Below are 26,172 nucleotides of genomic sequence, written 5' to 3'. Positions count from 1 at the left end.
TAGGTACCTTCCTCAGAATCCCAATTTTGTACCCTTCAATTTTTTAAAAGCAAGTTTTCATCAGTCATGGAGTTGTTCTTAAAAAAAAACTACACTGCCTGAAAGCATTATCCATTCTTGATGAGACTTGGCAATTAAGCAGTTGATACGGGGCACCATGCCCACACATTCTGGCTCCTATGTAACTATTGCCCCTCCAGCATTCCATGCATCCTAACCCTCCTTAGGATATGCAAGCAGCCTAGATCTTACCAGGACTAGAACAAGAGATGCTAATCTTTAATCCCATGGGCACATTTGGATTTTTGAGTGAGTGCCATACCCTCTAGTTACTTCTGTACCCCTCCTCTACATCCCTTTCCATCCTGAAACAGGAGAGAACATACCCATTTTGTTTTTTTGAGGGAAAAGTCACATTCAGTCAAATTAATCTGAGATTGAAAAGCACATAGAGCTGCAAGAGGAAGTGGAAAAGGGCATCACCTTCTGCTCTTTGCAATTTTCACTAGAGAAGAACATAACCACTCTCACCACTTCATGACCCAGGGAGCAGTAAGTGCCAGAGGATGGAGGCTCAGAGGCTTCATGGGTATCAGGGATATATTTCAAGGGTGCCATCTTAAACCCTGGATTAGAACTTTTAATCATAGAATTTTGTATTTCTAGTTCAGTCTCAGTGCATAAAATTGGGCAATATTCAATAAAGGTTAGTGAGTCTCATATGCTCATTGTTACTACAGATCTTGGAAGTTTTCTGCATAACTAGTTAGACCAGAAGTGCCTGCTTCAAGCTCTACTTAATATTTTGATCTGCACAGCCAACGTTGCTGTGAATGGCTGTGTAACAGTATTTTTGAAGTAAGTTGCATATATGGCATGCGAGAAAAAGAGTGAAGCCCTCTAATGTTCATCATTGTACGTACGCACCAAGAAGTTTTGGTAACTTGTTGCACCGATAATGCGTTTTAGTTAACTTTACTGCTTCATATGTCAATATAGAAAACATACCCACCCCAAAAGGGGGTCATTTTAAAAGTTTAGATTTTTGTTAATGCACAAAATTTAGCTTTTATTTTCTGCCTATTACATTCCTTGATAAGGCAAAGTTTTTGCTAAGTTCAACAGCAAAGAGGAAACTGCAGCACAGGAACTCTAGCACCACATGGCAGATTTTAAATTAAGTCTTCTGGAAAATTTCCCTCCAATTTATTGAGTGCATATTTTTTAAAAAACTGATACAATAAAACTTCCAGGTGCACAGTGCTGATCAGCTCAATAAGGGAGATGTACTGGTTCTGAATTTTTGAAGACACATAGGCAATATACCTCTTAAAGTGGGGAAGGGATCATAGATCTTCACCAACCCACTGGCAGCAGCTGCTACACTTTCTCCTCCTCAGCGGTCACTCCCATATCTAGCAGTGATTTACCCACTGGACTCGCTGCAGCTTCTCCTCATTGCTGAAGACCACTCACCTTTTCCTGAGCAATGACAAGGAGTAATAAAAAACAGCCTGATGAAATAACTGCTGGCTGACCAACAGGAAGATGGTGCTCCTCCTCCTTGCCATTAGTGCCCAGTTCCAGGAGCTCATGTCAGTGGCTGGGCCTTTTGCCAGCACACAGATCCTAACAGACGTTTGGCCATGCAGATTGCTGAGACCAGGCCTGTCTTGTAACTTTACTGCTCAAGACGAAAGTCTAGCATAGCAGTGTCACATCAAATCACTGAAACAGAATGGTCCTACATCTGCAGGGTACTTGTTAAGAGTTGAGTATGTTGTCTGAACTCCCACAAGCACAACATGCTGTTTAATGTTCTTTAAAACAATGAAAAAAATACACAAACAATATCCAATTCAGTTAAATTGTACTGAATTTTTCAATACATTTTGAACAGGCACATTTTACAATTTCTAATCCATTTTTATAAAACAGATCTCTATTTCAGCTACTGTTTCTGAAAAGTTATTACTTTATTTTAAATTTGCCAATGGCTATTAGATAATCAAGTTTACTTCAATCTCCAAGGAAATAAGCTATACACTTTGTAAAAAGATAGGTACACATAAATGACAGCTTCATTCACAGACACTACAACTGAAAGTGATACACGCACAAGTGTATCTAACAAATGAAAAGGAAATCTGGATAGTGAGAAGGAAATATCTGCTGAATTTAGCGAGAGGAGTTTTGGAGATCTGACCAAATTCTGCTGTTTTGGTAGTAGAAATGGAACAACCTAATCTTCAGCTAACAATCATGTTACCACTTGGGTTCAGACATAAGCATAACCAAGCTGCCATGAAGGTGAGGGAAAAATACATCCCGACTCTCTCACGATGCTAAAACTGGTCATTTCTCCTTTTGAATGTTTGAATTCTTAGAACAGAACTGAGCAAAAAAAAATGGAGATTTTAGAATAAAAACTGCTCTTCTACATCATTGTAAAAGTGAAAGATTTAGATCAGATTTTGATAAATTAATCTTATCTGTCATAGCCAACCTGAGGATATAAACCACTATGACAAATATTGCTCCCCAAATTCATATATACTATTTGTCTTATTTTATCTATCCTGGGTTCTCCTCCCACTTCAAAAGCACATACCCTAATCCTCAGACATATTAACAGTATATATAACAAAGAAATAGGCCAGCAAAGATTTAGGGTCAGTGCCATAATCAATAGGTTGAACTCTCCTCCTGAAGTATGTGAAAGCTTTGAGGAAGCCTCATATGAATATAATTTTAACCATCTCTATAATAAAATGAGATTAAGAGCTTGATTCCTGTAAGCGAAGCTGGTAGTGCTAGAATTCACACTGATTTTTGTCCAATTGATATCAAGTTCCCTAGCCCAACAGTTTGCAAACCAGGCTCGGAAGCAATTTTTGAGAGAAAATTGCTATTTAAAACATAATCCTTGAAACCAAAAAGACATTTTGAAAATGCTAATATGCTTTTAAAATGAAGCCTGTTAAAAATCATGCATATGCGTTTCTTTAGAACTCCTATAGCATATTTTTCTCATGGCTATAAAGATCTGTTCAAATCTGGTTGTATTACTAGCACAATAGTGTAAAGAAGTAATACAGTACTTCAAGCTAAAAAAACTTATAGCCTACTAAACACTGAAGCTGTCATAAGTAAAGCTCCCTCCCCAAAATATGGAAGACAATAAATATACATGAGACACTCAAGATGGATAAACCCTGAGCAAAGAAGCATTCCAAACATTAGAATCGTGTTAAGGGATCTCAGAGACAGGAATCTAGGTGTTCATTTATTTTAGCTTCCAAAACCTCAGAGTGGCAGACAGGGCAACAAACTTTTCTGTTTTGATCACTGACAGAAATAGCAGAACTTTCAGAGGCTGTTGGTTCAGGCTTGTTCTTCAATGAAGGGCTAGCCTGCCCTGGATCCATTTTCTTTATAAAGTATTTTTCAAAGGCAGCTGTATCCTCCATTTTTGCCCGTTTTGGTGGACAACTATTGTATGTGCTGCTATTTCTATGAGATGTTGTCTGGGATTTTGGAGTCGACGTAGCTGGTTCAGAAATGCTTTCTTCTGATGTTCTCTTTGACTGTAAACCCCACACAACATTTATAGGGCTTGACTTTGATCTTACTCCATTAAAAGAAAAATTTCTAATGGGGGAGCCATTAACATTAGTGTAAGCTTTTTTGTTAGCAACCGATACCTTAGGAAGTGTAGCACTGGAAGCAAAGCTGTTTTTATCACCATCACAAGAAAATGGAGAGTAAATGCTTGGATAGGAAACGTTCTGTTCAAATTCCATTTCATTTTGAGGATGTGATCTAATCAAACCAGCTGGTGAATGATGCTGCGAACTGAGCAGCTCTCTGCTCTTATGGTTGCTTGGACTTATGGTTCTGTCTGATGGCAACACACTGCTTTTTCCTCCAAGGATATATCCTTTTCCACTAAAAGGAATTATGTTTTGCACATTGCCTCCTTGACCATTTCCTGAAAATACATCAGAAATAAGTACTTTCAATTTAAAGACTATTAATCTATTACAAAAAGTGCTGTTTCACTAAAGCAACATGGATGAGTAAACTTTTATGCCAGCTAGGTTCACACGTTGCACACTGTGAGGTATTGTTTATAAGCAATTGACACAAACTGATGAAAACAAACATCTTCTGGAATACATATTAACTAGGTTAAGATGTGATTTGTCAAACCAAGAGAATTCAGAAATGTTCTTGCCACGTTTCAGAAAGCAGATTTCTTTAAAGACTGATGGCTGTGGCAATGGGGAAAAAGCAGGGCTTATGGCTATCAAATATAACTGGTTCAACAGCCACAAAAGGAGTATTTCTGCTGGTAAAGTTTGTGTGGAATAGAAATTCACCAGAGCATCTATGGTCCAATCTGTATAAACATCACAATCTACAAATGGGAATAACAATAATAATTCACTAATCGGCAAAAAAACCTTGTGGTTTAAGAACATACCTATAGCCAAGAGATATCTCTATCAAACTTTAAAAAGCAGGGAAATTGGGCAGCTATAGTGAATGCACCAGGGGAGCAGGAGACTTGACCTCCTCTCTGAGATATTGTACTGCCCTACAAATATATAAAAATTCAAACACAATTTGGGTTGGACATCCACAGTCCAATCCACTTGCTGTGTAGCTTGGAAGAATTTGGTAACGTGCCTCTGAGCATATGGTGAGTGGTGGCAACACCTGCCATCTCCAAAGGTAGAGAGCTATATTTTTGTATGTTTGTTGTGTTCTTCTTACTTTGCTTCTTTCCTGTGTTACTAATGTTTCTACAGAGAATGTAACCTAGAAAATTATATTTCTCTCATTGTTCATCGTAGAAATCTGTGTCAAATTTATTTTTATTAATTTCAAAGCCTTTTTATTGGTCAATGACATATGATAGTGAAGACAGGCTTTTGTGTTTCAAACTGGAGGTTATGCTCTCTTTCGGGGTGCATTAATAGTTGAATGTGAAACTGCAGGTTGATGTAAAATCAGACTGATTACAATATGTTGCTACTTAAGCAATTACTCTAGCTGTTGAAAAAAACAAACTTGGCCTGCCCAAGATGCATGCTTTCAGCCTGCTATGCTTAAACTATGTCACTTAAGGAAAGGTGTGCATGGTCAATTAAAAACTTAGAGCACACCTAGAATTTTGCTAGAATATATTTCACCTCCCACTGTTTTATCTTGTGCAAACTGAGATACTCCTCATGTCCACTGGAAACTATTCTGCAGAACAGTCAGTGCCATTATTCCACAACAGTTTTTGGAGCTTTTTTTTAGTGTTGCAAAGTGTTGCTGTACTTCACATACTCACAGAAACAGAAGCAAAAGAAAATTATTTACTATAGGAAACTTACTAGAGGAAAATTGCAAAGTAAATCAAACATACTTAAAGTGACTATCTGAACTATAAAAACTGTTTTAATATTGTTGCTTCCTCCTTGCTAAAACAAGATCAGCACAGCACATGTCTTCTTTCTGTTCTTTGGGCTGTTTGCAGGTGTTGCCACCACTCACCATATGCTCAGAGGCACATGTTACCAAATTCTTCCAAGCTATACAGGAAGTGGATTGAACTGTGAAAGACCAATCCAAATTGTGTTTACATTTTGACCAATTTGTAAGGCAGTACAATATCTCAGAGAGGAGGTCAGGTCTCCTGCTCCCCTGGTGCATTTACTATAGCTGCCCAATTTCCCTGCTTTTTAAAGTTTGATAGAAATATCTGTTGGCCACAAGTTTTTTTTTGCCTATTACTGAATTTCTCTGCTTTTTAATCCAGAAGGTAAGAAATGGGATCCTGTGCAAGTCTGCTGAGAATGGATTGATCATTTGCATACTTACAGAGTTCAGTGGGATTTACTCCCCTGCAATCATGCTTAGGATAGATGAAACTGACCACAGGGGATGGGGAGGGGAATAGGCAGGAAGGAGAGGAGAGCAGGTTTGATCATTTGCATGTTTATTGAGTTCAGTGGGATTTACTCATGTGCTATCATGCTTAGGATAGGTAAAACTGAGCATAGGGAGGGTGGCCTGGAATGGGCAGGGGAGGAGGAACAAGAGCAGAGATGAGGAACAGGGGAAAGGCAGGTCTGGTCATTTGCATGCTTATTGAGTTCAGTGGCATTTACTCACATGCATTCATGGCTAGGATAGATAAAACTGACCATGGGGGAGAAGGGGAAAGTAGAGGGAAGGAGGAAGGGGGAGAAGGGGGAAGGAACGGATTGGAAGGGGAGGGAGAGGGGCAAAAGGGAGGTGATGGGAGGAAGAGGGGAGAGCAGGTTTGATCATTTGCATGCTTACTGAGTTCAGCAGGATTTACTCCTGTGCAATCATGCTTAGGATAGGTGAAACTGACCCGTGGGAGGGGCAGGGAGGGGACGAGGAGGGCAGGGAGGGAGAGCGGGAAGGGAGGATATTGGACGGGTGGGCACTGGGCAAAGGGGAAGCCCCTTTCCTTTCCAAAAGGAAAACAATGTGAACAGTATCACTGTTTTTCAGGGTTTCCCCAACCTTTTTATTTTACAGCAGGCACATGTAGCCTCCCACCCAAATTTAAACCAAAGCTGTCATTGCCCACATCCACACCAGACCTTTATTTCACTAGACAGTCATGGCTTCTCCCAAAAAATCCTGGGAAGTGTAGTTAGTAAAGGGTGCTGAGAGTTGCTAGATGCCTTGTTCCCCTCACAGAGCTTCAGTCAGAGCGGCTGATTTTTAAACTACTCTGGCCACTGGAGCTCTGTCAGGGAAATAGGAGTCTCCTCTCAGCACCCTTCACAAACTACACTTCCCAGGATTCTTTGGGGGGAAGCTATGACTGCCTAAAGTGAAATAAAGGCCTGGTGTGGGTGTGGCCCCAATTAGCCAAGCCAAGCAACTGTGAGTCTGGCTTTTAGAACACTGACAGTTCTTACTGAGCATGCCCAACACTATCATTCAGTTCAATGCTAAATTTCTTAAATTAATTAAAAATCAGCCAGGCATTTTTCAACTTTTAAAACTGCAGAAGATGAAGGTCAGAGTATGGGACAAGGTCACTAGCAGGATTACAGGTACTCTGTGAACATGGCTGATTTTTAATTAATTCCAGCAAATTATGAGAACTCTGACAGAAAGAAGTCCAAAAGGGGTCTGGTTTTTTTCTTTCTCTTTTTTACACTCTGAAGTCTCGATTCTCTCTGACTGTTTTGTGTATCGCCATGAAAATTTAGAGGGTTGTTAAGCAAGCGTTTCTAAGTTCAAGGTTTGTAAGGTTTTGTTTTGAAATGAGCTTGTGGGAAGCATCAGAACGGCATGGGGGTATTTTCAATTTAACATTGCGGAATGTGAAAAATCCACAAGAGTGGCTGTACAATATCATCATATTCCACTGGTAATAACTAAACAACATTCAAGTACCTTTGTCATCAGTCAGGAATTTTGGTTGTTGGCTCTTTTCTTTGCCTTTCCTGGAGTTGTTCTCTGGCTCCTTAATCTTGGTAAATGTACCTCCACAGGTCTGTTGGTGCTCAGACCACCAGAAGTCATTTGCAGATGGTGCTCTATTCATTGCACGCTTCACATAGCCAAAATATGGCTTTCTATTTTGACATGGACCACTGCATCGCCACCAGTGCTGGCGATAGGAATCCACTTCATCGTGAAACTCATGATATATCTAAGATTAACCAACAGATTTTTTTAAATGAAGGACATTCATTTCCATTTTGTGGAGACACCAAACTGATCCATAGCCCACAGTGCACATTGATGGATAATGTATCTCATACCAACAAGGCTTTCCCTAGTCCCATATGGAAATTCACGATTAAGGCTGTCCCTAAACACAGAAGTAAATGAAACAGCATTTACTAACACCAGAATTTTGTGGCCTGATTTAAATTCGTTAGAGGTACGCAGGAAGTCTATGGTCACTTCTATAGAGGCACATCCTAATACTCTATCTTGCAGCATTCATAGTTTGCAGTAATGTCCAAAGCAGTTAAACTATGGTCATTGTTAACCATGGGGGGGGGGAATGGAAACGGACTGCCTTCAAGTCGATCCTGACTTATGGTGACCCTATGAATAGGATTTTCATGGTAAGAGGTATTCAGAGGTGGCTTACCATTGCTTTCCTGGTTGTTAACCATGTTTGCTTCTAAATCAGAATCCCACTTCACATTATAGCTAATTCCGATTCTAATTTGGAAGCATATTATGATTAACAATAACCACATTTTCTCACACATCACACAATAGAGCCTTCCTCAACCTAGTGCCCTCCAGGACAACAACTCCCATCAGTCTCAGCCAGCCAGCTGTAGTACCAAGTTGTAGTCCATCGGGTGGGCATCAGGTTGGGGAAAGACAGCTGTGACAGTGGATGTCACGTATATTCATCTGGTGTTGTAATTAGATGTTTGTCTGCATAACTGTAGTCGCCTGAGGAAAAGAGGAGGGAGTAAAAATATAACTAGTTAGGGGTGAGATGGTTCTGGGCAGTCTTGGTAACTTTTGCCAAGGGAATTGGAATGCTGGGAAAGTGACAGTTGGGGCAATTAGGGCAGGGAGGAGGAGAGAGGGAGAGGAGAAATGATGGGCTACTGAGGAAGAGATAAGTGCTGTGGTGAGTTTGTGAAATACATCTGATGAGGGGAGACAGTGATCAGGTTCTGGGACTGGCTGTGGTGGATAGAGACAGAAGAAAACAGTGGCAGGGGGCAGAATGGCTGTAAGGTGCAGGGGATGTGGCAATCTGCAGCACAGAAGCATGAGAGCATCACCTCAGAGAACACTGGAGGAAAAGGACTTTATTGTATAAGAAAGGATACAATCTTGTAAGAGTATTATGTGCTGGAGAAAACCTATTCTCTCATTTATTAGAAAGGTTGTTTTCGCAAAGGTGTTAGTGCTGGCTTCCAAACTCCCTTCTCAGAATGTAAATGTAGAGTGTGCCCTTCCACCTGTCACTCTGCACCATGGTTACTACAAACCAAAAACTAGTGGAAAGAATCAGCATTCATTAGAGGGAGAGAACCCACAGAACGTTCCTGACAGCTAAACCACAATTTGGCTGCAATGTCTAGACCAGGCCAGAGCTTCTCCATGGCTATCAAAGAGTTCTGGATTAGGGCCATTAGGTGCAGTTCATGCCTCATCAAAAGCGGTAGAAATTTGGCAATTAACTTAATATATTTGCCACTGATTTTACACTGTAAAAGTTACTGAGATCAAAATAACCACCCACTCTACCATGCTTCTTTCCCATCAAAAATTAACAATTTATAAAAGTTACTTTATATCCTGAAATCAATTTTACAAGTCTACAAATTGCTGTTCATCACAGAGAATGTTTACCGTAATATTGGCTCCAGTTAAGCGGTTTATCCGACGCATGTGTTTGCAGAATTCTGGGCCATGGGAATCATGATCTTTGTCATTATTGGTAACAAACAACAAGGCATGAATCATTTCATGTAAGATGGTCTGTAATTAAAATTATTACTTGATTACTTAAAATGTTATTTCCTAACAAATTATTAAGTTGACTACCACAGGAAATAAAATGTAAATGGGCTGCCTTCAAGTCGATTCTGATTTATGGCAACCCTATGAATAGGATTTTCATGGTAAATGGTATTCAGAGTTGGTTTTACCATTGCCTTCCTCTGAGGCTGAGAGGCAGTGACTGGACCAAGATCACTATGTGAGCTTCATGGCTGTGTAGGGATTCAAACCCTGGTCTCCCAGGTCATAGTTCAACACTCTAACCACTACGCCACACTGGCTCTCACCACAAGAACTAGGTGTAGTCAATTAAAAATAAAATGTTCTTGCCTCCATTTTTCCATCCTTTGGGATGCCTCAGACATAATAACCCCCGTTTCATAAATCATAGTTTGGGATAGAGACATCTGAAAGTGTTTCCTCCTGCACCAATATGTCAATATATTAAGACAGCACCTGATGTTCTCTTGGTTGTTACATGTCCAGGGGACATTGTTATAAAGAGGGCTTATTCTGCAGAGGCAGCCCAACTATAGAATGCCTTTCTCCTTAAAATATGATTGGAGCTGACACTGATGAGTTTTTGTCACCGACTGAAAACCTATCTATACCATTAGGCTTTTCGGGGGGGGGGGGAGAGGGGGTTGACTGCCTAGCCAGATGTTGATTGTTACTACTGCTCTTGCTGTGATTTTATCTGTTCCTTTTATTTTTCTCCTTATAACTGTATTGTTTGATTTTAATTTATGTTACTGAACCCTCTGCTGGTATCGCACAGAACTATTTTAAATAGTTTACAAATTTAGGAATGCGCACCACTACTCTGAATACAGCATTTCAAAGAGCCACTCACATTGCAAGGGAAAGCAATGAGTAAAACAATATTGTGGGAAAGATTAAACACCACTACAGACAAGAGGAGAGGAATAAAGAGTCCCCAGAAGCTCCTTGCCTCTTCGACGAGACTGCTTGGCTTCGCTTATCTTTGCAGAAGTTGCTACAAGAAAAGATAACTATTTGCAGCGCTGTTAAAACACATTTCCAAAACTACAAGATACATCTGAGTTTGGGCATGAGCATATTTGCTGCGAGAAATGCACACATTATGGTTCATGTTCATCTACAGAAAAGCCCCATCATACAATACCTCCACAAGATCCTTTCTTGGCCGCAACTTTAAAAGTGGCTCACTGAGTCGGATGGAACACATTCCACCACGCCCTTCATAGCAGCAAACTCCTGCACACCTATAAACACAAAAAATGCAAGTTTGTTTGCTGCTGCAGTCTGTTAGGCACAAACAATATTTGTTAAACATTAAATAATCTGATAAAACATAAGATGCCCAGTGCAAGCGGCTGAACTAGACTTCCTATCTGATAAGAACATAAGAAGAGCATGCTGGATCATGCCAACGGCCCATCTAGTCCAGCATCCTGTTCTCATAGTGCCAACCAGTTGCCCATGGGAAACCCATAAGCAGGACCTGAATACAAGTGCACTCTTGCCTCCTGCGGTTTCCAAGTGGTATTTGGAAACACACTGCCTCCTCCTGTGAAGGCAGAGCACAGCCATCTTGGGTAGTGGCCAATGATAGGCTTTTCCTCCATGCTGTCAAGCACTTTCTCTTCTGCTACAATGTCAGTGAGAATGTTTATGTTACCATTAGTGCTGCCACATTACAGCAAATATACTCATAAACATTAAATCTTATTTACTTTTGCAGTAACACGCACTACAGGCAAGAGAGAAAATATAGCAAGAAGCCTGTGGCCCTCCACATGTTGTTGGACTCCAATCCCATTCAGGATTGGGCCAATTACCAGGATACAGCAAAATCTGGAGGGCAACAGGTTCTCCATCCCTATAGTTAGTAACTGCATCCTTCATAGCTGTAAGATAAATGACAGAATATGTCATGCTACTCAATTTGTAAATAAGCACCAAGAGCAGCTTACAAAGAGAAGCTGGTTTCTGACTGTGTGTTTGTGAAAGTCGGTAGAGTTCATGCCATCTGGAATAAGATCAAGGTCATTTTTTGTGCCATTTAAGTTGGTTCCAATGAAAATATCGTTCAAATGTGGATTTTTTTTGGGGGGGGGTAATCCTTACTGGACTACCACCAGAATCCTAACCACATCTGCTTGGAAGTACAACCTGCTGAATTCAGTGAGGATTACTCCCAGGTAAATGGGGTTAGGGTTACAGCTTTACTCGGCTTCCTTTCTTGTGGCGACTATGTACGTCCTGAAAAAGTTTCCAGTTAGATCCTATCACCGGTCAACTGAGCTTTCACTTCCATTTCTGCCTGTAGTGCCGGCGTGATGCCTTTGGTGACGTTGCGTTAGCCTTCTTATGCCCCCATTTCTCGCGCGCGTCCTTTACCGTACAGCGTCATGCGCGGGCTCCACTTCACTTCCACGGCCGCCAAGCGCCCCCAGAAGAGGGTCTCGTTAAACTGCATGAAGAGGCCTCGCACGTCGGGACTCGGATCCAGTAGCTCCCAGGCGTCGTCCACTACCGACAGAGGCCGCGCCGGGGAACCAACAGGGGTGGTAGTGGTCGTTGTTGTCACCACCTGAACTTCTTCGTCCTCCGCCTCCCATTCCGCCTGCAGCCGGAGCGCTAGCAAAAAGTCACCCTCCATCTTGCCTGAAGAAGGACCTTGAGGAGCGCGACGGTCCACAAGCAAGCCGGCCGAGCACCGCCGTAAACTGTTCAAACTCCTGCGCATGCGCCAAGCAACGTACTATAAAAGGCGCACTTGCGCTTCCTCTTTTTCTGTTTTCATTCCCATCCGTTATGATTTTGCGAAGCGCTTGCGCAGCTCTCGTAAAAGCAGGAAGTTGTGCCCTGTGTACCAGTCACATCGTTAAGCCTGTAGGTTGTCGATGAAGGACGCGTCTGCGTTGAGCTAATTGTACTAATGACCTGCCGCTCCGCAGCGCTTTACGCGTCAACTTCGTTCTTCCGTCGCGTTCTTCCGCTTCTCAGAGACTCTCTCTCTGTTTCCGGCGCAGGCGCAGTTGTGGCTTCCTAGTGTCGCTGGTCTTCCTCTCTGCCCCTCGCACTCTCGTTGCTCCGGCTCTGACATGGCGCTGTCTCTGGGCGAGGTGCCTGCTGGTGGCGGCGGGGGGAACCGTTTGAGGCGACAGCTGGAGTCTGGGACCTACGCGGCGGAGGAGTATGTGAAGCAACTGTCCCAGCAGTCGGACGGTGACCGGGACCTACAGGAACACCGGCAGCGGATCCAGGCTCTGAGTGAGGAGACGGCGCAGAGCCTCAAACGCAACGTCTACCAAAACTACCGACAGTTCATCGAGACGGCCCGCGAGATCAGCTATCTGGAGAGCGAGATGTACCAACTGAGCCACATCCTCACCGAGCAGAAAGGCATCATGGAAGCTGTCACCCAGGCCCTGCTGCAGCAGGCCAACGTCGTCGACCGCGATGACCCAGCTCTGGGGGGCGCCCTGCGAGCTGTCGCTGACCCCCACGCCAACCCCTTTCTGCCCCTCTCTGCCAAAGACACCACTGCCAATGAGGAGGGTCGCCAGCGAACTCTCACCACCCTCCTGGAGAAAGTGGAGGGGTGCCGTGACCTGCTCCCAGAGAGCCCTGGCAAATACTTGGTCTACAATGGGGACCTTGTGGAATATGATGCTGACCATATGGTGCAGATCCAGAGAGTCCACGCCTTCCTCATGAATGACTGCTTGTTAGTGGCTGCATGGCTGCCGAACCGGCGTGGTATGTACCGTTATGATGCCCTTTACCCGCTTGATGGGCTAGCCGTGGTCAATGTCAAGGACAACCCACCTATGAAAGACATGTTCAAACTGCTTATGTTCCCTGAGAGTCGCATCTTCCAAGCAGAGAATGTAAAGATCAAGAAAGAGTGGCTGGAAGTGCTGGAGGAGACCAAGAGGAATCGTGTTCTCAATGAGAAGCGAAGGCTGGAACAGGAGGCCCCAACATTGCCTCCTCCCCCATCTCCCCCAGAAACCACCAATCCTTTTGAGGAGAATGAAGAAGAGGAGGAAGCAACACCAGAAGAAGAAATGGTGGATCTGTCCCTAGAATGGATTCAGGAGCTGCCCGAGGATTTGGATGTCTGCATTGCTCAGAGAGACTTTGAAGGGGCAGTTGACTTGCTAGATAAGCTGAATGAGTATCTGGGAGATAAGCCTTTGACCCAGCCTGTCAAGGAGCTCCGAGCAAAAGTGGATGAAAGAGTCCGGCAGCTCACTGATGTGCTTGTGTTTGAGCTTTCTCCAGATAGGTCTCTGCGGGGTGGGCCCAGAGCTACCCGCCGAGCTGTTTCTCAGCTCATCCGCTTGGGTCAGTCAACCAAAGCATGTGAACTTTTCTTGAGGAACAGGGAAGCTGCTGTACATACAGCGATCCGCCAGTTGCGCATTGAAGGTGCCACTCTGCTGTACATTCACAAGCTCTGCCATGTCTTTTTCACCAGCCTGTTAGAGACTGCAAGGGAGTTTGAGACAGACTTTGCTGGCAATAGTGGGTGTTATTCTGCTTTTGTTGTCTGGGCCCGATCTGCTATGAGCATGTTCGTGGATGCATTTAGCAAACAGGTGTTTGACAGTAAGGAGAGTTTATCCACTGCTGCTGAGTGTGTAAAGGTAAGAGCAGGGGTGTTATCATCCAGGGTCTCAGACCCTTTATTTTTTGGGAGCAGGGTCCCTATGTCTCCAGTTTTCTGCGAGCCAATCAGCATGAAAGGAAGAGTCTTCAAACATGCTTCCTTGTCCTTTCCTCCTGATTGGAGCCAATCAGCGTGGAAGGAGATGAATCAGTCACTGAGAAAACTCTTCTAAGTAGCTAACACTCTCCTCATGCTTATTGGTTCCTAGGTATGTCTGTTGTTGTGGGAGAAGGCATTAAGAAACATGTCATTCTCAACTCAAACAGCAAAAAAGGGCGGGGCAGAGTATGTGGCTGTGACTAACATGAAGGGGCCCTGCACTTCTGAATTTGCCATTACACTACTGGGTAAGAGGAAAGGTTGTTGTTGTTATGTGCCTTCAAGTCGATTATGACTTATGGCGACCCTATGAATCGGCAGCCTATAGCATCTGTCGTGAACCACCCTGTTCAGATCTTGTAAGTTCAGGTCTGTGGCTTCCTTTATGGAATCAATCCATCTCTTGTTTGGCCTTCCTCTTTTTCTACTCCCTTCTGGTTTTTCCTGCATTACTGTCTTTTCTAGTGAATCTTGTCCTCTCGTTATGTGTCCAAAGTATGATAACCTCAGTTTCATCATTTTAGCTCCTAGTGACAGTTCTGGTTTAATTTGTTCTAACACCCAATTATTTGTCTTTTTCACAGTCCATGGTATGCACAAAGCTCTCCTCCAACACCACAATACAAATGAGTTGATTTTTCTTTTATCCACTTTTTTCACTGTCCAACTTTCACATCCATACATAGAGATCGGGAATACCATGGTTTGAATGATCCTGACTTTAGTGTTTAGTGATACATCTTTGCATTTGAGGACCTTTTCCCTTTTCTAGTTCTCTCATAGCTGCCCTACCCAGTCCTAGTCTTCTTCTGATTTTTTGGCTATTGTCTCCATTTTGGTTAACAACTGTGCCAAGGTATTGATAATCTTTGACAAGTTCAATGTCGTCGTTGTCAACTTTGAAGTTACATAAACCTTCTATTGTCATTACTTTAGTCTTCTGGATGTTCAGCTGTAGTCCTGCTTTTGTGCTTTCCTCTTTAACTTTCATCAGCATTCGTTTCAAATCATTACTGGTTTCTGCTAAGAGTATGGAATCGTCTGCACATCTTAAGTTATTGATATTTCTCCCTCCAGTTTTCACACCTCCTTCATCTTGGTCCAATTCCGCTTTCCGTGTGATATATTCTGCGTATAGATTAAACAAATACACCCCTGTCTCACACCCTTTCCGATGGGGAACCAATCGGTTTCTCCATATTCTGTCCTTACAGTAGCCTCTTGTCCAGAGTATAGGTTGCGTATCAGGACTATCAGATGCTGCGGCAACCCCATTTCTTTTAAAGCATTCCATAGTTTTTCGTGATCTACACAGTCAAAGTCTATGCTGTAATCTATAAAGCACAGGTTGATTTCCTTCTGAAATTCCTTGGTCCATTCCATTATCCAACGTATGTTTGCGATATGATCACTGGTGCCCCTTCCCTTTCTCATTTCTCACTCCATATATGGCAAGAGCCTTTGTTGTAAAATCTTGAGTATTACTTTACTTGCATGAGATATTAAGGCAATAGTTTGATAATTGCTGCATTCCCTGGGATCCCCTTTCTTTGGAAGTGGGATATATATTGAACACTTCCAGTCTGTGGGCCATTGTTTAGTTTTCCATATTTCTTCACAAATGTTTGTCAAAATTTGGACAGATTCAGTCTCAGTAGCTTGTAGCAAGTCTATTGGTATGCCATCTGTTCCTGGTGATTTGTTTCTGCAAGTATTTTAAGAGTAGCTTTCACCTCACATTCTAAAATTTCTGGTTCTTCATCATATGGTTCTTCCGTGAATGCATCTGTCATCCTTGCATCTCTTTTATAGAGTTCTTCAGTGTATTGCTTCCATCTTTCTTTTATTTCATTTCGGTCAGGCAGTGTGTTCTGTTGATTATTCAGCTTCCCTACTCGTGGTTTAAACTTCCCTTTCATTTCTCTAATCTTTTGGAATAGGGCTCTTGTTCTTCCCTTTTTGTTGTCCTCTTCTATTTCTATACAGTAACCATTTTAATAGTTCTTTTTGTCCCTACGTACTAGTCCAGCCTTTCCCAACTAGTGGGCCACCAGATGTTGTTGGACCACATGTCCCATAAGCCTCAGCCAGCATTGCCAATGGTCAGGAAAAATGGGAATTGTGGTCCAACAACATCTGGTGGCCCACTAGTTGGGAAACGCTGTACTAGTTGCTATATTGTTGCATTTAGGGTTCTAACCATGTTTCTATCTCCTTTTGCTTTTGCTTTCCTTCTCTCTTTAACCGTTTCAAGAGTTTCTTCAGTCATCCATGGAGGTCTTTCTTTTTAACAAGTGTTGTCTTTTTGCCTTCTTCCCTGATAATGTCTCTGACTTCATAGTTCTTCTGGTTATCGGTTAACTAAGTTTAAAGCCTCAAATCTGTTCCTAATATGACCTTTATATTCTTCTGGGATGTTATTTAAATTGTATTTTGGCATTATGATTGCCTTGTTCTTCTTTAGCTTTACTAGGGACCCAAAAGGGGTGTGTGTAATGCTCAGTCACACATTCTTCAGATGCCATTCTTATAACCATTTTAGTTTCCCAGATAATATCAGAAAGAGCTGGAAGGAAACCAGTGAATCATTTAGTCCAACTTCTGTCCCAAAACAGGAGTTCTGTTTGTAAAGAAGCTGCTTGAATCATCATTTGTGGTAGCTGTGCTCCACTTTCGCCATTACTCAGATCCTTTTCAACTTTCCTATAATGTTAGAGTGTTTACTGCTTAATTATAAGTAAAAACAGCACATGTATTTCTTGCTCTTCTAGCATGAAGGACTCCTTCCTCCTTTATGATTGTGAAGAAGAAAGAGGACCAGTTAATAGTACTGCCTTTGTAGTGCAACCTTACAAATCCCATCTTATCTGCTAAATGAGTCTTTTGCTATATAAGAAGGATGAGTCAATACACCTTCTGGTGGTTTACTTGTCTGTCTGGAAAAAGCAGTCTGTACTGGCCAAAAGATCTGAATAAAGATGAGTTGTCTCCTCCCAGCAGAAACAGCAGAGTGTAGGGACCAACGCCTGCCACCTGTCCTAGTCATGTGGCAATCCCAAATACACTCGGAACTGTAGTGCAGTCTGGACAGACTACTATGATGGTGATGTGTTCTGAGCAATTAATTTTATCCACATTTGGATAACATTGCCTGAATGTAACTGTGCCTGAACCCAATCCTCCAGTCAGTTATCCTGGTTAGTAGGAGCAGGTGGTCTTGTTTTCATTTGCTCTATGTAGCAGGAGAAGACTGCCATGGAAGATTCCATCCTGCCAGGAAAGGGGCAGCCTAGATATCCTTTCATTATCTGCACTGTGCAATATGATAAGGCAGGGATGGTGAACCCCAGACCCACATGCCGAATGTGGCTCTCAAGGTCTCTCTATCCAGCCCTAGGAAGTTGCCTTGTACTGAGTCAGAGCATTGGTTCATCCAGCTCAGTATTTCAACATTAACTGGCAGTGGCTGTCCAGAGTTTCAGGCAGGGAGTCTCTCCCAGTCCTACCTGGAAATGCAGGGGATTGAACTTGGGACCTACTGCATGCAAGGCAGATGCTGTACCACTCAGGACTCTGCTTAGGCCATACCCTTACCCCAGGCTACACACATTACCTGCCCTGTTCCACCCTCTCCTTAAATGATTTTGGCTGGCGGAAATGTATTCTTGATGATGCCTCTTGCTTGCATAGTTGGAGAGATGTGTAAAAAAACCTCTGACTTTTATGTGGTTGGATTGCATCCTACAGTACAAAAGTAAGAGTCGCATCCATTTATCTGCCCATTTTTGCCTCTGGCCATGGCCATCACTGGAATGTGACCCTTCTCCCCCAAAAGGTTTCTTCTCTCAGGCTGAAAAAGATTCTCCACCCCTGAGATACAGACTGCTTTTTCTGAAGGCCAGAATGGTGGAGATTAATGCTAGGTCATACCTTCTAGCTGATTGAATGTATGTGTGTATGTATTTATTGTTGCATTTATACCCCACGTTTCCTCCCAAGGAGCTCAAGGTGGCATATGTCTTTCTCCCCCTTCCTCATTTTATTCTCACAACAAATCTGTGAAATAGGTTAGGCTGAGAGGCAGTGACTGGCCAAAGGTCACCCATTGAGCTTCATGGCCAGTGGGGATTTGAACCTTGGTCCCCCAGCTCATAGTCCAACACTCCATTGTGTTTTTCCTGCTGTTTGTAACAGGATGATAATTATCTTTTAGGATGTCTCTATTGTGCAACTGGTTAAAGGTGTAAAATTAATACTGTATCTTGTTGTTGAAGGTGGCAAAGGAACATTGCAAGCAACTCAGCGAGATTGGTTTGGATCTGACCTTCATCATTCATGCCCTACTAGTGAAGGATATCAAAGGAGCTTTGCAGAGCTACAAAGATATCATAATTGAGGCCACAAAGCATCGTAACTCTGAAGAGATGTGGAGGAGAATGAACCTGATGACCCCAGAAGCTTTAGGAAAACTTAGAGAGGAGATGAGGAGCTGTGGTGTGACCAGTTTTGATCAATACACTGGCGATGACTGCTGGGTAAATCTTAGCTACACTGTTGTGGCTTTCACCAAACAGACCATGACCTTCTTGGAGGAAGCGCTCAAACTGTACTTCCCAGAGCTGCATATGGTTCTGCTGGAAAGTCTGGTGGAGATAATCCTTGTAGCTATCCAGCACGTTGATTATAGTTTACGGTGTGAACAGGATCCTGAGAAGAAAGCATTTATCAGGCAGAATGCATCTTTCCTTCATGAGATTGTTCTTCCTGTTGTGGAGAAGAGGTTTGAGGAAGGAGTTGGGAAACCAGCTAAGCAGTTGCAAGATCTGAGGAATGCTTCAAGACTGATGCGGATTAATCCTGAAAGTACTACCTCCGTGGTGTGAAATGTAGTGCCTCTTTTAATATAAAATGTTGTGTATACATGTGCACATAAACTGCTTTCAGATCCGTGAGAGTAACTAAATGCATTAACATTCCCTTTAGCTAATTATGTCCTGCAAAAAAAATTTAAGACAAAAGAAAAAGGGAGAATTAAAGCAAGTACTGTAGTAGAAGAGCCATATATGGCACATTTCTTTCTGAAGCTCTGATTGTGGTAGTTAGAGTTAGATCATCTAGTGTCAGACTGTGTTTTGGTCCAAAGGCTAATGAACTATTTAAATATAATTAGCCTGGTCAGTAATAATTTCTAATGAGTCTTTTGGAGAAGTATAAATGATGGGATACACCCAGTGATTCCATTATATGGGGGTTCAGAAGAAGAAGAATCTGTCTGAGAAATAAAAAGCAGACTTGCATAATTCCTTCTCTCTGATAACCTGAAAAAAAGATGGTAAAACCTGCAGCAGATAACTTCATTTCAAAAATATGTGGCTTAAAATTCCTTTGAAAATTAAAACTTGGCAAGAGCATAGAATTCACCCTGTTATGAGAAGCAATTCCAATGAGTGTTATTGATTCTTCTATAAATGTAAAAGATATTGATCAAATAGATATCCTGTCTGATTTGTGGCAGGTGAGAATTGAATTGAATGTGCTGGTTGTACACAGGCTGTTGTTCCACTTGGGGTTTTTGACACAGCTTCTTTGCAACCATAGGGCCATCTGCTATTCAGATTAGTAAAAAAACAAAAACAATTGTTAAATTAGTTCTGGGAAGTGTTGTGTCAAAAACTGCACGGGCAGTTGTGACGTGCACACAGTTCTGTTGGGCCCATATATACATGTACTTTGAGCTTCCGCCAGTAGTGTTAATTGAAGAAAAGGTATACAACCACATTCAAGTTGATTTTCTGTATATATAATCAGCAGGAATGATGACTTGAAACCATAAATAAAACAGAATAGTTTTACATGTTGCCAAATCAACCAGATAAGGGCAAATTTGGAGAATTGATGATGTGAAACATCACCCATTTGTGATCAAGTGATGAAGGGGGCAACAGGGGTGAGAAGTGACCTTGTATAAGTAGCAAGGAGCTTTTGGGTTACCACAAATGGAAATTGGGGTTTGGGATGGAGGCATGTGCACAGTAGAGCATGAAAACCTATAAGAAATAACAACCAAGGCCTGATCATAGCAGCCTTGTCTGTAGCTCTGCACATTATGTAATTGTGTGTAATGTAGATAGAGGGTTTGGGTTTTTTATTTTTTTTAAGAATAGGTGGGGTTATGCCTGCAAGTCTAATACTGCCTAATGTATTGTGAAATCCCTATCACATTGTGTACTGGGATTACATCATTGACATTAAACAACAATGGCACCAAGATAAGTTTTCTGTCAGAACAAACTTTTAGCTGATGCTCTTCAAAAAGATGTAAAATAAAATGTCTGAATTATATGCTGAAAAGTGGTAAAGGCCTTAATTCACTATTGCAGTCTATGGAGATATGCTCTATCTGGTCTTGAGAAATGGTTTGCCCATTAAACAATTATAAAGTAGGCATAATTTTGAGAGTACTGATAGTTTGGCACAGAAAAAAGTGATGGAGGAAATAACACTCCCTTTCCAGACAGTACAAAAATGTTTGATCCAAATAGTTGCTTGGTATAATGCAACCTTCCCCAATGTGATATTTGGGACTATAATTCCCATCAGCCTCTGCCGCCATGACAATGCTGGTTGGGACTGATGCAAGTTGTAGTCCAAAACATCTGGAGGGCACCAGGTTGGAAGAGGTACAGGGTAGGGCTGTGCACAGCCCCTCCCCCAATCTGTCCCAGGGCTTTGATTTGGGAGGGCCCTCAGGTCGACCCAGGGACCACCTGCCCACCTCAGAGCCAGTCCTGAATAAGTTCAGGGGCAGGGCTAATATTTAGTTAGAGTAAAAATAACCTAATTTAACATATGGCCAGGAGGAGACATTGCATCTCCTTCCCACGCCCCTCGGCTCGACAGCTGATGAGCGGAGGGAGTGATCCTGTGTTGTGCTTCTTTGCAAGAGGCTTTCCTGCAGTCAGTTGCAAAGCAGTATCTGCACCCTGGAGGATCACTCCCTCTGATCTTGTGCAGTGCTACTTTGCAAAACTACACTTGCAGAACAGCACCTGTGCCCTGCAGGATCTTTGCTGCAGCCGCTGAGCAAAGGCATTGATCCTGTGAGGTGGTGCTCAGGCAGAAAGGAGTGGGCCTATGTTCTACAGTAGGTCTTGGCCTTTTTGTGGGTTTTCCTGCCTGATGGCTGCCTCTTCTGCCTGCCTGATACCTCACCCCCAGAGAGTGCCAAATCACTCTGGGCCATCCAGTCCAACCTATAGCAATTCTTGGCTGTCTCAACGTGACTTAGCCAAGGCCCAAAAACCTGAATAAGCCCAATTTGGTTTGGGACTCTGCCTAATCGGGTGCACAGCCTCTAGCTGAAGGTGGCTGGATGGCAATCATGCCCACTTGAGTGGCTCATGTATAATAGAATTTCTTCATCTTTTGCTCTCCAAAGGAGTGCTAGTATAGAAAATGCTTTAGTGCAGGGATGAGAAACATGTGGCCCTCTAGATGTTGTTGAACTATTCTTCACATCTCATATGCAGTGATGGTATATGGGCATTTTGCCAAGGAGAGTAGGTATGATTGTGTAACTTTTATTTTCTGTGTGTGAGAGAGAGACACAAGACAGCTTTACAATCTCTAGCAGTTGTATGTCTTTTTTTTTTTTTACATAGAATGAAATTTCTCCTGGGACTGTTCATCCAGCAGACCTAAGACGCTGCCATTTGATTAACAGACAAAATCGTCATTGGGTGTTCAGTAAACTGCTGAAGAGGGGCCCTGTAAACCTTGTTTATAGAACAATTCTGGGTATCTAAGATGTTGGACTACGACCTGGGAGACCAGGATTCGAATCCCCACACAGCTATGAAGCTCACTGGGTGACCTTGGGCCAGTCACTGCCTCTCAGCCTCAGAGGAAGGCAATGGTAAACCCCCTCTGAATACCCCTTACCATGAAAACTCTATTCATAGGGTCACCATAAGCTGGAATCAACTTGAAGGCAGTCCATTTCCATTTTCAGCAAGGTTCCAAAAAAACCTCTGCTTGAGACCTTGAAGAGCTACTTGGAGAGAGGGTAATGGACTAATGGAACATATATAACCAACTATTTATTTTTATCCTGCTTTTCAGACAATTATTTTCTCCCAAAGCACCTCTCCCAATTAAACGAAAGAAACCCCTGCCACCTAGCTTACAAACTAAAAAGGCACACAAGAGCAAGGTAGAGATCAGTTCTTTAAGGACAGAACATACTAGTGAATTACAAGCTTTCACATCCAGTTGGGGCCAGGGTGATCTTCTGTTGATGGTGGTTTTGCTTGAATAGCATTTGATGGTTCTTGTTCCTTTGGCTAATGAGTGGAGCCAGAGTCTCCTTTCCCCTTGCTTCTGCAGTCCAAAGCCAATTGATAGTGGCAACAGAATGTTCTGCCCGGCAGGGAGGGGAGAATCTTTCAAAATATGTTTTGAAATTCAAAGCAGTCCCCATGTCTTTTTCTAACAGAAATTTATATAACGTTGAAACCAAACTGCTTTGATTTAATTCACTATCCAAAATAATTTCCCCTTGTTTCTGCAGTCCAACACCAATTGATAGTGGGAACAGAATGTTCTGTCCAGCAGGGAGGGGAGAAGGAAGCCCCCTGCAGCAGTTCCATCTTTGGCCCATAGCTGGGGCCAGGCGGTCTCTCTTTAGTCATGATGGTCTTCCTTTGCTGATGACAGGGGCCAGAATGTGCTGCCCTTCACGTCTGTGCCAAGTAAGCCTTGATAAGAAGTGTATGCTGTGTGCATGCAAGAACGTGTGTGTTTTAGTATTTGGTAAGAAGGCAGTCATCTACGTCTCTTAGTTACCAGACAAAACCCACATAGAAATAACAGGTGCATAGTTACATCAATTATCCTGGTTCCTAATCTGCTGCAACAAGTGGTTGGTCACCACATTAACATAACTTTTGTGCTATGTCTCCCATGGTATAATCAGCAGAGAAAAAAATGACATGGGATTTGCATATCTCCTTTTCCTATGAAGATTGCACAGCCTGCTATGCCCCCCTTCTCTAGGCACATTTACTGTGAGGAGAGGCAGGGGATGACTTAAACAGAATTCTAATTCATAAAGGGCAATGCTCCCATGAATGTGTCTGTTCCAAGGGTTACCAACTCAGCACCCACAAAGACTTTCATTGGTGCCCCTAGGGAGGCTCTCGTTGTAATTAGATAGCAACAGCATCTGCGTGTGTGTATGTAATAAATATTGTGTGGTCTCCACGACTCAGCAGGATATAGCTGACTTCCCACAGTAAGACTAAGGTCAGGGATAGTTGTCTCTCATTTTGTTTTGTGCCACGCTCCCCATGGCAGCCATTTTGTGTTAGGCCACATACCAATGGCAGCCATTTTCTGACTGGCGCACACAGCATTTCCTCAAAATTAAAAATGTGCCCATTGGTCAACAAAGATTGGTGACGCCAGTCTATTCCTTTTGTAAAGCTAAGTCTTCTAATGGAAATTAGGCATGATAGTTAAATGAAACCTCCATGAAGTAGTATACTTCTGAATAGTAGATGCTAAGGATAAATAATGGGGTGGCCACATTGTTGTTCTTTGTATGTGAGTTTCTAGAGGTTGAATTGGAGATAGACTGCTTAGCTAGAGGGACCTTGGTGTGATGCAGCTTGGGAATTTGTACTTTCTTAAATAATGCTGTGAGATGGGGTGGAGAACGATTATGACTAAGTGTATTGAACATGCACACCCACAACTAGGAAACAAGCCCCAGCACCAACAAGATTCAACAAGCTGGATGCCAGAGGCCTTCATTATACAGCCACAAGAGTGGCTGTATACTATAGCCAGTGTGGATTTTTCACATTCTGCATTGTTATATTGAAAATACCCCTCATGCCATTCTGATGCTTCCCATAAGCTCATTTCAAAACAAAACCTTACAAATCTTATAATCCTGAACTCAGAAACGCTTGCTTAACAACCCTCTAAATTTTCATGGCGATACACAAAACACTCAGAGAGAATAGAGAGTTCAAAGTCTAAAAAGAGAGAGAAAAAACCCAGAGCCCTTTTGCACTTTTTTCTGTCAAGAGTTCTCATAATCCGTTGAAATTCATTAAAAATCAGCCATGTTCACAAGTACCTGTAATCCTACTACTGATATTGGCCCATACTCTGACCTTTATCTTCTGCAGTTTAAAATTTAAAAAAATGCCGGGCTGATTTTTAATTAATTTAAGAAACTTTGCATGGAACTGAATGTTAATGTTGGGCTTGCTCAGTAAGAACCAACTGTCAGTGTTCTCAAAGCCAGACTCACAGCTGCTGGGCTTGGCTAATCAGAGGGCCACACCCACACCAGACTTTGATTTTACTTGATTTTACTTGGGCTTCTCCCAAAGAATCCTGGGAAGTGTAGTTTGTCCACTGACGGAGCTCCAGTGGCCAGACTGGTTTAACAGTCAGCTGCTCTGATTGAAGGTCTGTGAGGGGAACAGGGCGTCTCCTAGCAACTCTGAGCACTCATCATTAACTATACTTCCCAGGATTCTTTGAGAGAACCCATGACTGTCCAAAGTGAAATAAAGGTCTGGTGTAGATGTGGCCAGGAACAGCTTTGGTTTAAATTTGGGTGGGAGGCTACATGTGCTTGCCGTAGAATAAAAGGTGGGGGAAACGCTGAAAAGCAATGATACTGTTCATGTTTTCCTTTTGGAAAGGAAAGGGGCTTCCCCTCTGCCCAGTGCCCACCCACCCACTCTCCTCCCCTCCCTGCCCCTCCCCCGGGTCAGTGTTGGACTATGACCTGGGAGACCAGGGTTCAAATCCCCACACAGCCATGAAGCTCCCTGGGTGACCTTGGGCCAGTCACTGCCTCTCAGCCTCAGAGGAAGGCAATGGAAAAACCACCTCTGAATACCATTTACCATGAAAACCCTATTCATAGGGTCACCATAAGTTGGGATCGACTTGAAGGCAGTCCATTTCCATTCTCAAACATGATTGCACAGAAATAAATCCCATTGAACTCAGAGCATGCAAATGATCAAACCAACCATCGCTTCTCCTCCCTCCTATCCCCTTCCTATTGCCCCTTTCCTCCCCCTTCCTCTGCCCCTCCCTCACCTTCCCCATCCCCTTCCAATCCCCTCCTTACCCTTCCCCCTCCTCCCCTTCCTCCTGTCTGATTTTACATTTAACTGCAGTTTCAGATTCTACTGTTAATGCAGCCAAAAGAGAAATAGACCATAACCTCCATCATATGACATTGACCAATAAAAAGGCTTTGAAATTAATACAAATAAATTTGACACAGATTTCTGGGATGAATAATGAGGGAAATAAAATTATCTAGATTAGATTCTCTGTAGAAACATTAGTAACACAGGAAAGAAGCAAAGTAAGAACACCAACAAACATACAAAAATATAAATCTCCATCTTTGGAGATGGCAGGTGTTGCCACCACTCACCATATGCTCAGAGACACATGTTACCAAATTCTTCCAAGCTATACAGCAAGTGGATTGGACTGTGAAAGAAAATTTTTACAAATTTATAGGGCAGTACAATATCTCAGAGAAGAGTTCACGTCTTCTGCTCCCCTGCTGCATTCTCTATAGCTGCCCAATTCCTCTGTTTTTTAAAGTTTGATAGAAATAACTGTTGGCTATAAGTACGTTCTTAAGCCGCAAGGTTTTTTGCCTATTGGTGAATTATTGCAATATTTAACTGATAACAAGAACAACCATATTGTGTGCACACAAGTCTTCCTTGTTGGACTATATTATTGTATTTATGTTTCTCATTGAAGCTTGAAATAACACATTAAGTGCTTATAGAAGTAGTGCTATAACCTCCAGACGAATGAAATTAGCT

The 26,172-nt window shown here is 42.5% G+C and overlaps 2 protein-coding genes across 2 annotated transcripts; one reads left to right on the top strand and one right to left on the bottom strand.

Annotated features, from left to right (window-relative positions):
- Positions 1 to 1,957: 1,957 nt before the first annotated feature.
- SPRTN (SprT-like N-terminal domain) lies at positions 1,958 to 12,551 on the bottom strand. The gene is made up of 5 exons (XM_061624489.1): positions 11,919 to 12,551; positions 10,676 to 10,775; positions 9,379 to 9,507; positions 7,438 to 7,696; positions 1,958 to 3,991 (listed from the first exon to the last, which is right to left on the bottom strand). The coding sequence occupies exons 1-5, from the start codon at positions 12,260 to 12,262 to the stop codon at positions 3,261 to 3,263; spliced, it is 1,563 nt and encodes a 520-aa protein (XP_061480473.1). The 5' UTR covers positions 12,263 to 12,551; the 3' UTR covers positions 1,958 to 3,260.
- On the top strand, positions 11,968 to 20,644 carry EXOC8 (exocyst complex component 8). The gene is made up of 2 exons (XM_061624488.1): positions 11,968 to 14,171; positions 18,568 to 20,644. Exons 1-2 carry the CDS (start codon positions 12,621 to 12,623, stop codon positions 19,174 to 19,176), a joined length of 2,160 nt encoding a protein of 719 aa, XP_061480472.1. The 5' UTR covers positions 11,968 to 12,620; the 3' UTR covers positions 19,177 to 20,644.
- Positions 20,645 to 26,172: the final 5,528 nt, after the last annotated feature.

Source organism: Rhineura floridana, chromosome 4, assembly GCF_030035675.1.
Source record: "Rhineura floridana isolate rRhiFlo1 chromosome 4, rRhiFlo1.hap2, whole genome shotgun sequence".
Taxonomy (NCBI): domain Eukaryota; kingdom Metazoa; phylum Chordata; class Lepidosauria; order Squamata; family Rhineuridae; genus Rhineura; species Rhineura floridana.
Note: the sequence above shows the minus strand (reverse complement) of the source record. Positions and strands in the feature narration are given on the sequence as shown.